A 14065-nucleotide genomic window follows, 5' to 3' on the forward strand; every position below is an offset into this window, starting at 1 on the left:
CTTACAGTACATAAGGACAGAAACATTTGTACAGGACATCTGCATGGACTGCACCAACTGTAACACTCCCTGCTCTGTAACGGTGTTACTTGTGGAATACATATCAGCATTTCCTCCTCAACATTAATCTCCTGCCTTTTCTTTCTTTAAAATCGTTTTTGTTCATTACGAAGTTCATAATTACCTTGTGTAATTCAGTAAGATCAAGCTTGTAGAAAAAGTTATTTATACATTTACACATTAATACAGTTGTCAGACTGGGAAATCATTAACGGACGCAAATACGCCTGCTTGGTTACCTAACAACAGTGTTTCAGTGCTTTCTTTAAGCTAACTGCACCTCTTTGATATATACAAACATTTTGTGCCTGGTGAACTTGAACACATTAATAGGATATATTAAATTTGTTCCCATCAATGCCCACAATTAAAATTTACCAAAGATTATTCCTGAAATTCATTCAAAGACACTTCTTTGAACTCCTCAATAACACAAGTTACTTTCAGTTTAACCCATTTTCTTGATGTGTACATCTTCCGGCTGGTTATTAATAATATAATAATATTTATTTTATTTGCCAAGTACATTTACACATACAAGGAATGTATCCTCTGCATGTAACCCACCTAACTAATTCGATAACTCCAATAATGCCAGTACCTATGTTAAGGGCGATGGCAGGAGTTACCTAGCAGTGCAAAGTGTAAATGAATGGTAACCGTCTCCTTGGAAATAATGGGTTAAGTCATACAAGGAAGTACCTGTTTGGTCATTTACAAAGGGAGTAAAGTCCGTGAGAAGACAACCAGGAAGGGTTCCTGGATAGGCAGCATTTCCTCATGATGAGCTGGTTCACCATTTGTTTTGTCCTGGATTTGCTGCTGGTACAGTAAAGTATTCGATGTGGTTACAGAGGAAATTCTTTAAAAGCTAGTTGTGTTAAACTGCATCTGAGAAATGGCTAGTGAACCATGGAGACAAGGCTCTAGAGAGGTGTATGACTATACTGAAGGTGTGTGTTTTCTTACATCTGACCACATTTGCTTTTACACATTTGTTCATTTTAAACACAATATCTGTATCGACTGAATATCTAAATAATGTCACTGCTTATATTAGAATCATCTTTTAATCGGACTAATTTGTGTTGACACATATTGCTTTGATCATTTTTCTCTGCTGTTTTTCTCTCCTTCGCTCAACCACTCACAGGGAATGGTTACCCCGGTGACCAGCAGTCACTAAGATTACGACGGGTTTCATCTCGAGTGTCCAATCAGAATTACCCTCAGTTCGACTGGAACCCGCCCCCTGCAGAAAAGAATGAGGAGGGCAACCGTGGACAGCCCCGGGACCTCAGGGGCAGTCCTCTGCCCATGGCACTGAAAAGAGCTGTGAGGTATACCTACTGCTGAAAGTTTGGTGGAGTATTTTTAAAACATTTTTTATTTAAAGGTCCGCTCCAATCATGTTTCACAACCTAAAAAACACTCTGCTTTGAAAGTGACTATAATAGATCTTTTTTATATAATAACAATATATCAAACTACAAAGTGAAAACAATGTGAAAGGGGTCGCTCGTAGTGATGAACCTACAAAGAAATATTTTAACAGTGAACATAGTGGAGCATTTAGCGACAGACAGACAGAGCTAAAAGACAAAAATATTGGACTTAAAATTTTCCAGGTGGACAGAAACATAATTCTAAATTAATGATAATGTCTCTGCTGGATGTGTAAATAAGAAACTGTGTTTGTTAACAATTTCCCATACATTAACTTAAAAGGTGATGATATGTCAGTTTGGTGTTCACAAGTTGTTTCAGCTACCTCCAAGTGGCCAAAAATCAGTAATTGCCGATTTAAGTCAGTTCTTAGTGCACTGTATGTGTGCTAGAGGCTTTAAGTTTCCACATTTGTGTAAGTTACATATCAGACCATAATTGGCAGCCAAAACTAGTTGTGATGTCACAAAACCTTGCTCATACGTACATGTCTTGAACCCAGATTTAAGGGGAGCACAGATAAACTTTGCTCCTTCGAACTCATACACCCTTTGCACACGTTATACTGCACAGTGAAGATCAAACATCCAAGTAAAAATAAGCAACACACATTTTTAAGTAAAGGGGGAGTTTAATATTTTAAATGGTACACAGTTTAATACAGAGCATACTAATGTGACAGAAATGTCATGCACCACAATCAATTGGAGTTAATTAATTAGAAATATACCAACTTAACACTGTCTCTATCTTCCCTATAATTAGAACCAAAATATTCTTTTGAGGAAAATTATGGACCCATAAAATAAAGTGTTATATGCAATAATATTGCAATAATTATATCACACAGTCATTACTCCAGAATCATGTAAGTGTTATTTGTCCATTACAGGCAGGTGCAGCAAATGCAGGTGCCAGTGGTTTCCAGCAGGGAGTCCTGGAAACGGAAAAAGACCAAATCTCTGCGTAAATTCAAAGACAATGCCAGAGGATGTCGCTCCTTTTTCACCCTGTGGAGCAAGTCTTTGCAAAAGATTGGAGGTAAACCTTTAACTGCTAATTATAAGACTACAGATTACGCATACTGTATACGTCATGCATAATACGGTCAAAGAAAAGTGTTAAGTGTTAATTAATTTCACACATGGTTTGAATCCATTTTTTGCATTTTTAATGAAATCTTGGCCCTTTGCCTCCACAGGGAACTTCGGAGGTGGTGTCCAGTCTTACTTCCTGTTCCTGAGATTCTTGGTGGTGCTCAATTTTGTTTCCTTTTTACTGATTGCTGGATTCGTCCTCATCCCAAGCATTGTCTTCAGGTCTGTCGGGGACAGCCTTGTTAACAGCACTGGTAATGACTTGTTCAGGCTGCAGTGTGTTAGCTCACAACATTTCATTTTACTTACTCCACAGTGCCGTGGAGCTAGTTCTGGCAATGCAAGACAAACCTGAGGTTAACACATGGCAGTGGTACATTAGGTTTTTATGGTTCTTCATTTCCCCTAATATTCGGCATTCTGAAGCTTGAGCACAATTATTTTTCATATACAGGAAGCCATCTCACAGTTTGATGCAATTGCAGTTTCCAGGCAACAGAGGCTCAGAGGCGCTCGTGATGTAAATGTAGAGACAGCCGTAGTATTCTCCTTGGAAATAAAATGAAGTGACCGGTGCATGAGCAGAAGATATATTCACAAAATGATATCTAAATGAAAATGTAATTACCCGAGGTTCATCTGTAAGTTTGTGTAAAATATAGAAGATATAATGTTGAAACATTTTATCATGCACAGCCAAAAACGTAAGCTTCTTTCCTAATTACTCTCTAAACCTTAAAGTAGTTTTATCATTTTTGCCCTCAGTCATTTTCACAAGAGAATGTGTCAGAATTTTTCATTTTATTCAATAAAACCATTTGATTTTTTAAGCTGTCTGAGGAAACTAGCTTTATCTAGATAACAGTATAGGGATTAATACCCTCTATCAAGTGAGCCACAGGCCTGCATTTAATCGCCACTGTAGCTTTCACTCTCCTTCTCTTTCTCTCTTACGTTATATGTTACTTGTAAAACGTTTAAGACAACTACATGACCTATATGTTCAGAGAGGTGCAGGGAAACCTATAGAAATATTGTAATCTATGAGAATGCATGCAAAGATCATGAAGCTTTCCTCTTGCTGTGTTTTTTAGGTCCAAAAGAATGCATGGATTATGACCCTAATCCTCAAGGCTTGGTGGTGTTCTATAATTACTTCCTTAACTTACTCTCGGGAACGGTAAGAAACTGCAGCATCGCATTGACCTTCAGAGATATGAGATATGTGTGTAACATAAAGCGAAACATGTTTTTCATTATTGGACATTATGATTCTTTACACCTTTGGATTTTTAGTAGCCAGGACGAAATACCGAAGTCATGAGTCCTACGTTTTTTTCAGATTTCAGATAATACTCTCAGTTAAACTATTTTATCATTTCAATTCCTTTCAATTCTTACAAAGTGACTTAAGGTCTCATTTTTTTTGCCAAGAGTTCGATGAGAAGATTGACACCCCTCTCATGTTGAGAGTGGTATCGATCTTGTCATCTAACAGAACACAAAAAAGCAAAAAAGAGGATAATTCAAAATGTTAAACTACTGCTTTAAAACAAAGATGTGATGTGGAGTGTATTATACATAATGCATATATAATCAAAATGTTGCATCTGTGACCATTTACTTACAACCACATACAATAGTTCTAAAGTTAAAAAGGCCATATACATGACAAAAAAGATCATGATGGAGCTGAAGCCTACATTTAAAAAAAAAAAGTCGATGATGTCAGTAAGTGATCATTATCATAGCAGGCTATTTACACACACAATTTTCAACAAAACTGAAAGTTACACAGCGACAGGATGCAAAATCCTCCACATCCCCCAAAATACAGTGGACGTGACCTCAGTGTCCTCAATAGTAGCACGTACAGCTCTGCTTCCACATACTCCTACTATATTCTCTGCTGATGAAATTAAATTTAAACCACATTCCATGAACATTTAGTCAACGTGCCAGGTGACTACCCTCTCCTCTTTGTTCAGGGTTTCATGGAGTATTCATACCTGTTTTATGGCTACTACAACAACACAACGGTGGAGGACAGGAACTTCTACAACATCCCCCTGGCCTACCTCTTCACTGCCATCTTCTACTTTGCCTTTTGTCTGATTTGTATCATAGCACGGTCAGTCCCAGAACGAACAGGTTCAATACTATTAATCAAGATGCAGCGTGTGTGTGTGTGTGTGTGTGTGTATGTGTGTGTGTGTGTGTGTATGTGTGTGTGTGTGTGTTTGTATGTGTGTGTGTGTGTGAGTGTGTGTGTATATGTGTGTGTGTGCGTGCGTGTGTGTGTTAAAGAGAGAGGACAGCCAAAATGCTACTCAGATTCTAAGTCAAACATTAAATAGGTTGGTTCAGTGCCCATCTTCAAGAACAAGTGTAATTACCATCTGTGTGTGTGTGTGTGTGTGTGTGTGTGTGTGTGTGTGTGGGTGTGGGTGTGTGTGTTCAGCTGTCTCAGTGAAGGTTCAGATCAATAAGTGAAATAAACAGAATGACATTTAAAAGCCTGAGTCGCGAGTTCAATCATCTTGACCTGCATCTGTATCCTCTTCCCTGACGGTCTGCTCATGCGCAGCATGGGGACTGCAGCTCGAGTTGTCGTGGTAACAGGAGGCAGCGCTGTGGGCAACTACAGCATGATAGTGTTCACCAGCTGGGACTACGGTTGCCTGGGAGACCGAGCTACCAAACTGAAGCAGAAGAACATCCACTACCGGCTACAGGTCAGAGGGGATCTGTCCCACTTAGCAGCATGGAGGACAGTTAAGAAAAAGAGAAATGTGATGTTCTCTCTGCAGCACAGCACAGTTTTACATAATCATTCCCTGTATGCTTTCATGCTGTTATCTCTTTTCTCTTTCTCTGTCAGGTTGATCTAGAGGAGGAGAGCATAAAGAAAAGGGCCGCCGCTCTGACTTTGTGTCAAAAAATTGTTTTATATGCTCTACGTGTTTCTATGTGTTTTGGTTCATTTGGGCTCATTATAGCAGCCTTCTATGGCATCTTCGTGGCCACCGACTTCAGTCAGGTAAATTATGTAAAAGGAGAGTGATGATGGTAATGTCCAGGGTCTGAAAGTCTTTGGTGACCTTTTTTCACCCATATCTGACAAACAGAAAAGGAGTGGGGAGCAAGGGATCCTGGGTTTGATTTTTCAGTATCTACCTTCCATTGTCATCACCGCCGGAAACTTCCTGGTGCCGCTGCTGTGTGACCAGATCGCCCTGATAGAGCGATACGCCCCCAGCACTACTGTCATAGTGGCACTATTAAGGTTTGCACTGGTGTGTCTGTAAAAGTGATTATGTCAAAGCATTTGCATTCAGTTCATTTGTTTTTGAAAATGATAAAAAAAAAAAGATAAACAAAAATGTTTTTTTGGGATTTTACAAAACTTGCTACAAAAAGGAAATGTGTGTCATCTAAACTCAGTGGTGGACGAAGTACTCAAAACCTTTACTTCAGCAAAAGTACAAATACAACAATGTAAAAGTACTCAATTGAAAGTAAAAGTCCATCATTCAAAATACCTCTTTGGGCCTCAAACTATAACTTAAATGAAACTATCTGAAAGGTTTAGAGGGACAACACCTTCTAGTAAAACTGCTAATGATTCACAGACATCTGAAACCTGTGACGAGGGGCTACACGTTTTGTATTATATTTTATAAATTTACCTTTAAAAATAACTAGTAGCTATAGCTGTCAGATAAATGTACTGTAGTGTAGTGTACTCTGAAATGCAGTGCAGGGATGTAGAAGCGTACTCCAGAGTGTGTATACTGTAAACACTGCTTTACAACCTGGTGTTTAGTTGCTCTATAAAATTAATTTAAACAGAATAACCTCTCATTTATGATTAATCCCTAAAAATAAGAAACAAAGAATCAGTATCACAACTGTTTTGATAATGATTTGTCTTTTTTTCTTCCTTTATAGGGCAGTGTTCCTTCGTCTGGTGAGTCTGGGTGTTCTCCTCTTCACCCTGTGGAGTCAGATCACCTGCGCGGGGGACACAAAGAAGAAAGATTGTACACTGTGCCAATACAACTATAAACTCTACCCGGTAATTATACTTCTTATTTTTAAAGATACCTCTTCTTCACAAACAGGATTAAAGGAGTCTCCAAGCTGTCAAAAAACAGCTTAAGAAAAAAGTAGAAAAGGATTGAGACAACAAATACAATACAATTCTGAAAAATAATTAAAAATATTGTAAAACAGGTTGATGTTTTCGTGTTTGTCTCATCATGTAGTGCTGGGAAACACGTGTTGGGCAGGAGATGTACAAGTTGACACTGTTTGACCTCCTCATCAACATTGTTGTGCTCGTCCTGGTGGAGTTTCCACGCAGGTACAAATCACTGTGTGAATTTGTTTATATTAAATAAGATGGAAATTGTGCAAATGAATACATTACATTAATATTTTGGTAAACAAAAAATGTTGACAATGAGATATTTAGCAATGTGATTGTAATGTGTGTGTGTGTGTGTGTGTGTGTGTGTGTGTGTGTGTGTGTGTGTGTGTATGTGTGTGTGTGTGTGTGTGTGTGTATGTCAGGATGGTGGTGGACAACTGGTCCAGTAAGCTGGCTCAGTGGGTGGGTCGACAGGAGTTTGTGGTTCCCGCCAACGTGCTTGGACTTGTTTATGGTCAGACTGTGGTTTGGACAGGAGCTCTTTTTTGCCCTCTGCTGCCGCTCATCAATACCATCAAATTTGTCCTCCTTTTCTACTTCAAGAAGGTGAAGATGTTGCCAACATTTCACACAATGCCAGTTAGTTAGCCTAGTGAGGAAAAAGTTATTCACTTACACTCTGCTTTGGTTTTGTTCCCAACCCTATCTTCTTTGCCACTTTCCTCATCAGATCACACTCTTCTATAATTGTCGGCCAGCACTGAAGACATTTCGCTCCACCACCTCCACCTTCTTTTTCCTGGTGGTACTCCTGTTTGGCTGGGGCCTCGCTACAGTTGTCATGGTTTACAGTCTTGCTGAGTGAGTACTGATTGCTGCCTTCACCCCCGTAACAATCACAACAGAAGTACTTTTAGTTTAGCGCTGGCAGTGACAGGATAATTAGCTGTCACAGTGACAGTGACAGCTAATTACCCTAAAATAGCAGTAAAATTGGACATTGATGTGTTTACCCTGCAGGTCAGAAGGTAATTGTAAGAGGAGTGGCAGGATTAGGTTAAAAATGTGTTTCCCTCTTTCCATCCAGGATCCATCCTTCCATGGGCTGTGGTCCTTTCCGTTTCTTCCCCAGCATGTGGTCGATTGTTCCAACATCTTTCTACAACCTCTCTGAAATTACACAGGAGTTTCTCTTCTTTATTGGTTCCCAGGCATTCTCCATCCCTTTGTTTGTGCTATCTTGGTGAGTGAACTTGTGCTTTCTGTAGGATTATTATTCTGGTATATACACTACTATATACTTAAACCCAAATATAGAATGCAACCTATATTTTACCTCCATATTATATGGCCCTTTACTGTCCATTTTATGGTGTATAATCACGGCTCCTTTCTCCCTGGCAGTGTGGTGATGTGCTATTTCATAACCTTAGCTTCTGTCTATGGGAAAAGTGTTGCTATGCTAAGAGCTCAGCTTAAACTGGTAAGTTGTTGGCATTTACCTAAATGGTGTAGTGTATAGCTAAGATTTACATGGTCTTGAATTTTCACAATATATAGGTTGGCCTATGTGATTTCCTAATACTCTGCATTCAGTTTACTAATGCAAGTGTGGATCTTTGCCTTACAGGAGGGCCGGGACAAACAGTTCTTGGTGAAGCAGATTGAGGAGCTGAGTCGACAACATCAGCTACTAAAACATACTGCAGGAGCACATGACTGAACAGCATAGGAACATGATGGGGCATTTGAAAGGACTGTATGCACCCAATATGTATAAAGTCAGTGCCATATAATGCTGGCTGGGGATGATGTGGCTCTTGAAATATCAGACCGAGATCAGTTTTCTAGGAAAATGTAAATTTGTTCATTATTAACCTAGCCTACCTAAGTTAGCGGTATATCATTAAATTACATAAAGCCTGGTATAAATGATGCAAAGAGTGTCTTTATTATACATGCAGTTTCACCACTTCTATGTTTTCCTGCAAACATATATTATGTATTTTTTTTCTTTCTTTTACATAATAAAATGAGGTGAATTATAGCTCCCTCTCGTGTCGAAATGTTGGTATTGCAAAAATGTGTAATGTTTACTTCCTGTTTTGTGTCTACTTGTTCCTGTGGGCTACTGCAGCCAACAAGAGCAAGTCGCCTCCAAGCAAGTTAGTGACAGCGTTTTTGTCCTGTTTGTTAAATGTTAACCTGTTGAAATGATGAGTGTATTGTGAGGTAGCGAGTTAAGTGTTATCGCAGTTGTGTCGTTGACGTTAATTTTTATTTGGAAATTAGCACGCGTTGGCTAACATTAGCAAAAAGGGAACACCAAAGTGGTGGCATTTCTCTTTTTTCTGACTTCATATTTGGCCAATTTTCAGCCCTACTCATTTCCACACTTCGTCTTGTTACAAACGTTACGGTTTTATAAACAAACTGAGTGTTTGGTCGTGCTTATTCCCACTTCAGTCGACGCTAGCCAGCTTAGCTAGCTAGCTAGCTGACGGCTAACGTAAAGTATCAACAGTCACCAAGGCAACAATGAACATCCTTCCAAAGAAGAGCTGGCATGTCCGCAACAAAGACAACGTCGCTCGCGTGCGGAGGGACGAGGCCCAAGCAGCAGAGGAGGAGCGCGAGGCCAAGCGTCGCGTGGAGCGTGCCGAGCAAGAGGTGACCACGGTGTTGTCATATTTTTCCCCCATGATGATGATGATGATGATGCTAGACGCTACAGTGGCCGCTGAGATTGATGATGAGTAGTAGGTATTTACTGTGCAGACCTACAGTGTCTCATACTGAGCTGTCCAAAAGTCTGAGTCCACCTCCAACACCACAGACCCTTTGTGTCTTTATTGTCGAACACCAAGTTCTCCAAACGACAAGCCCTTTCAAACATCAAAAAAGTCATTAGGGGGGGGGGAAAAATCACACTTTTTTCAGAGCCGAAGTTGACATCCTCAAATAGCTTGTTTTGTCTGGCCAACAGTCATAAACTCAATAATATTCAACTCACTATCATATAGGCTATAGCAAAGAAAAGCTGCAAATCCTCACTTTAAGAAGCTTCTTGACTAATCATTGTAGGTCTTAATTCCCACTCAGGATTAGCAGCCATGTTTTAATAGTTGAATGAGAAAGCAAACACAGGAAGATGCTGCATTGCACAACTCTTCTCCAACATTACATGGTTCATTTTCCAACTCCCCCATTCCTCTACACAGCCATCATCAAAACAAACAACACCTGAACACACTAACAAACTATTTATTTATTTCCTTTAATTTGTTACCTATGTATTTCTATTTCATACTAACATTTCTCAACAAGGTACATTGTGTGAGTTTTAAGTGTATGCTAGATTGTATTTAGCAGTTCAATTGGATGAAGAGATAACAATGTATAGTTGTGGTTGAGGACTCAGACTTTTGGACCTGACTGTGTACATTTAGAAGAGTTTGATGAAAAAAATGTTGCACTTTAGTATTTGTTTCTTTTCTTCTATGCAACCATTGGTGATATTTATATAAAGTGTGCTTTTAGAAATCAGAATTAAACTTTTAGTGACTTTAGTCTTCAAGTCATCTTTAATTTCCGAATCTATTATCCTAATATTACTTTACAGACTTGCTCTTGTGCTGCAGTGTTTGTATAGTATCTTTGTAAGATTACAACAAACATGAAAGGCGTCATGGTGGAAGCTTTAGTTATAGTAAATCAGTAACAAGACTGAAGCAGAAGGTGACTTATCCCAGCCCATGGAATACATATGATATGATGCATTATAAAGAAGCCTTTATTGTTCTTAAAATATTTAGTTTGGAATAAAGACTCTTCCTCTCCACAGGCTCGTACAGAGTATCTGAGAGGGAAAGCCAGAGCTGCTCTCCCTTCAGCAGGAGAAAGGAAGCATGAAGATGATGATGATGATGGACGGAGTGGAGGAAGTGGAGCTCTGGAGCATCTTAATCTTTTTCCCCTGGAGGAGTCCTCAGAGAAGAAGGGGAATGAGGAGTATCTCAAAGACAAGAAAGATGAAAAGGTAACAGCGCGACATGTCTCAATCACAAAGATGTTTAACTAGAATAATAGGCGGAACTTATGTATTAATAAGGTGACGTAAATAAGTAAACCTTGAAAAGTTACATTCAGTTTTGACCATATCTTATCACAAGATCCACTTACTTGGGTTTTCAAGAGCTTTCAGCCTTATCTTGTCTTGTTGTTGTCATGTGTCCGTACAACCTTAGTAATTCAGTCACGTCAAAATGTTTAAAATCAGTGGAAGCAGTTTGATTCTCGTTGTGGTCAAAAAGGAAAGCATTATATATTCTGGATGCAGCCCAGCCACATTATGCATACAAGCAGTGTAAACAGATGGAGCGTGAGTGGGGGGAAAACGAATGCAGACAGAGATTTAGATAAATAAAACCACAGGAGACACAAAACTGCTATTTCAGGGCAACGTGTTAAAATATAAGGTAGCAATCCAGTTTTATAATCAAATCTCAGACAAATAGATTAGCCAAAGGAAAAGTGAATCATTTTATTAATTTTGCCATTCTCTACATTTGGCAACTTTTGGCCCTGCTGTCACCACACAGCACATTTTAATTACTGTTTTCCTTGTTTATTTTCTAGGAGAAACAGGAACGAGCCATCGGCTTGCTGGTGTCTCTTGGACCCCAACCCGGATCTGAGGTCACTCCGTGGTACATGAAAACTGGCAAAGAAGAAGAAGATAAGAAAGAAAAAGAAGAGAGGAAAGAAAAAGAAAAGAGGAAGGGAATAAGTGAAGAGGAAAAGGAGAAGAGAGATCGCAGATTGAAAGATAGTTTAGACCCATTGAAAGATATGAAGAAAGCACTGGCTGTAAAGGACAGAAAATACCACAACAGCAAAAAAAAGGAAAAAAGAGACAAAGGGGAAAAGAGGGTCAGTGGAGAGAGGTAAGTAAGTCAATTTGTCTAGTTACTTATAATATTATGATATTAACTAATAGTAAATATTGAAGCATCTGATGTGCCCATTTAATTTAGTAGATTAAAGTTAGATGAGAAGATTGATACCACTCTCACTCTACGCTGAATATGTAGCTGAAACTAGTAGACATTGAGCTTAGTTTAGCATAAAGACTGGAAACAAGAGGAAACAGCTAGCCTGGCTCTGTCCAGGGAGGAAGTTCTTTTTTCCCCAAGGTATTGGGGGTGTTATTGCCATCAGATGAATAAAATATGATGATGTTGTGAATATCCTAATGGAGAGATATAAAAGAATCTGTCTTTTCCAGCTCCATAGAAAGGTTACGTGCTGAGCGCTTACAGAGGGAGGCTGAAGAAAGGAGAAGAACTAAGGCCCTGCTTGACCAGAGGAACGGCAAAGGGAAGGAGCCAGGGAAGGAGACACATGAGAGGGAAATGCCGTACAACAACGCATACTTCCCAGAGCTTGCTCGAAAGCGCCAAAGGCGGGATCGAGACAGCTGGAGAGATGAAATATTAAAATCATGAACTATCTTTATTGGTCGTTTGAGGAGTGTGGTCTGTGATGGATGGTTAGTGGACAAATATAGTAACTATTGTGTTTCTAAACGAAGCAAATGTAAAAAGTCCAGAGGAACATTTTTAGAACCACATTAAGAACATACTTGTAACTTGGTCATATTACTGTCAGTAAGTTAATGAAGGGGCAGCTTGTAGGCCACTTTTTTATTTGTTTGTGTTTACGCAGAGGTCAGGTTCAGTTACAGTTACCTTCATCCCCTGCAGCATTTCGCTCATGATCCTGTCACCAGGGCAGATGGTTGCCGTCACAGGGGGCTTGAAGCTCAGGCTGTCTGCAAAGAAAACACGTAGTGAACAACTGTTAGAATTGTTTATGCTATTGCTAAAATTTAAAGAGATTGTAAAAAGATAGAAAATCTGCACACACTGAATGAACAAGTCTTTCAGTAAAGAAATTACACTTGAGAGTAGAGCTGAAATAATTATTTAATTAAAGAATTGGTTGACACACAATCATTTCACACATCTTTCAAGCTAAATTGCCAAACATTCTCTGTTGCCAGCTTTTCTTTGTCCTATATTTAAGCTGAATTTCTTTGGGTTTTGGACTGTTGGTCAGATAAAACAATTTGAAAATGTCCCCTTGGGCTCAAGGAAATCATATTTAGCATTTTTCACAGTTTTTTGACATTGCATAGACAAAACGATGTAAATATTAATTGAGAAAATATTCCGATTAATCAATAATGAAAATACTTGCTATTTTATTTGCAGCTCTAGGTGAGATCATAAAGTGTATGCCTGCTGTAAAAATTAACGGTAAGGATAAAAGATGTTTATGGTTGTTTATATTATTCCTGAAAGAAAAAAAAAGTCCCCACATTATTATTTCATAACACTGTTCCCATCTATGTAAATTGAACATTTCTACTTTTTATTTTTAAAAGCCATAACTTTTTCACAGAAGGGTTGGGACATTTTGACTGGTCACAGTAGGAACAGCACGTAGGTGTAAATAATACTATTAAACGATGGCTGAATTCCATTTAGCTGCTTCAGTTTCAGGGTCCTGGTATTGTGCATACTGGCTCACTGTCGTGACTTACTGGGACACTTGAATAGAACAAAGCCACTATGACGAGTCGGAACGTCTGCTGTTAAATAAGGCATATTGCATAATATACCAACATCAATGAGCAACACAAAAGATTGGCATTAACTTGCTTTTTTCATCTCTGTAAATTATTTTGCAAATGTTGTGAAAACACACTCAGCCCGAAATAAATACTACTTTCATGAGTGATATATAAAAAAATGTTGTTGGTTTAACTTTAGTTTGTGGTGCTGATTAATTGTATTGGGTTACACTACACTCCTATACTTTCAACAAAAACTGAACTTCTATGAAGGTATGATTTATTGCAAGGATGTTGTATTAGACTGCATTAGTTTCTGTTAGGTACCTAATAAACTGGTAACTGACTAAATCACCCATGATTTATACACATCTTAATTTTTTTTCTTACTTTTTTTGCTGGATGTGTCCATCACCGTTCACACCACAACACATGAAATACATTTCAATACCCACAGATATATATTTTTTTATCTATTATTTTTTTATATATTTTATATAAAGTGAAGAAGGCTTGCGCGTCAACACATTAGTCTCTTTTTTTAATTATTATTTAATAGGCTTATCACATCGCATCCCCAAAGTCCTCATATGAATACTGACTATAAATTCAATATGAGATTAATATAAACACAGTAGCCCTACTGAGCACCACATGCACACCATTAACTCC

At 38.6% G+C, this 14065-nt stretch overlaps 2 protein-coding genes across 2 annotated transcripts; both read left to right on the top strand.

Annotated features, from left to right (window-relative positions):
- Positions 1–786: 786 nt before the first annotated feature.
- tmc4 (transmembrane channel-like 4) lies at positions 787–8785 on the top strand. The gene is made up of 16 exons (XM_031299441.2): positions 787–1013; positions 1214–1400; positions 2399–2547; positions 2708–2857; positions 3698–3783; positions 4592–4734; positions 5191–5338; positions 5485–5643; positions 5732–5889; positions 6555–6681; positions 6872–6969; positions 7179–7362; positions 7487–7617; positions 7844–7999; positions 8161–8239; positions 8387–8785. The coding sequence occupies exons 1-16, from the start codon at positions 959–961 to the stop codon at positions 8477–8479; spliced, it is 2103 nt and encodes a 700-aa protein (XP_031155301.1). The 5' UTR covers positions 787–958; the 3' UTR covers positions 8480–8785.
- Positions 8786–8880: 95 nt separating this feature from the next.
- leng1 (leukocyte receptor cluster (LRC) member 1) lies at positions 8881–13522 on the top strand. Its single transcript, XM_031299438.2, has 4 exons — positions 8881–9426; positions 10601–10795; positions 11395–11702; positions 12044–13522. Exons 1-4 carry the CDS (start codon positions 9295–9297, stop codon positions 12261–12263), a joined length of 855 nt encoding a protein of 284 aa, XP_031155298.1. The 5' UTR covers positions 8881–9294; the 3' UTR covers positions 12264–13522.
- The last annotated feature ends 543 nt before the right edge of the window (positions 13523–14065 follow it).

The sequence above is a fragment of the Sander lucioperca genome, chromosome 10 (assembly GCF_008315115.2).
Source record: "Sander lucioperca isolate FBNREF2018 chromosome 10, SLUC_FBN_1.2, whole genome shotgun sequence".
Taxonomy (NCBI): domain Eukaryota; kingdom Metazoa; phylum Chordata; class Actinopteri; order Perciformes; family Percidae; genus Sander; species Sander lucioperca.

Bases quoted from the DNA above. Each gene is read 5' to 3' on its own strand.
- tmc4 (XM_031299441.2), top strand. From the start codon at position 959: ATGGCTAGTGAACCATGGAGACAAGGCTCTAGAGAGGTGTATGACTAT. The intron at 5,890-6,554 runs GTTTGCACTGGT...CTTCCTTTATAG, and splicing joins GTCATAGTGGCACTATTAAG to GGCAGTGTTCCTTCGTCTGG. The intron at 8,240-8,386 runs GTAAGTTGTTGG...TTTGCCTTACAG, and splicing joins TAAGAGCTCAGCTTAAACTG to GAGGGCCGGGACAAACAGTT.
- leng1 (XM_031299438.2), top strand. From the start codon at position 9,295: ATGAACATCCTTCCAAAGAAGAGCTGGCATGTCCGCAACAAAGACAAC. The intron at 9,427-10,600 runs GTGACCACGGTG...TCCTCTCCACAG, and splicing joins TGGAGCGTGCCGAGCAAGAG to GCTCGTACAGAGTATCTGAG. The intron at 11,703-12,043 runs GTAAGTAAGTCA...TGTCTTTTCCAG, and splicing joins AAGAGGGTCAGTGGAGAGAG to CTCCATAGAAAGGTTACGTG.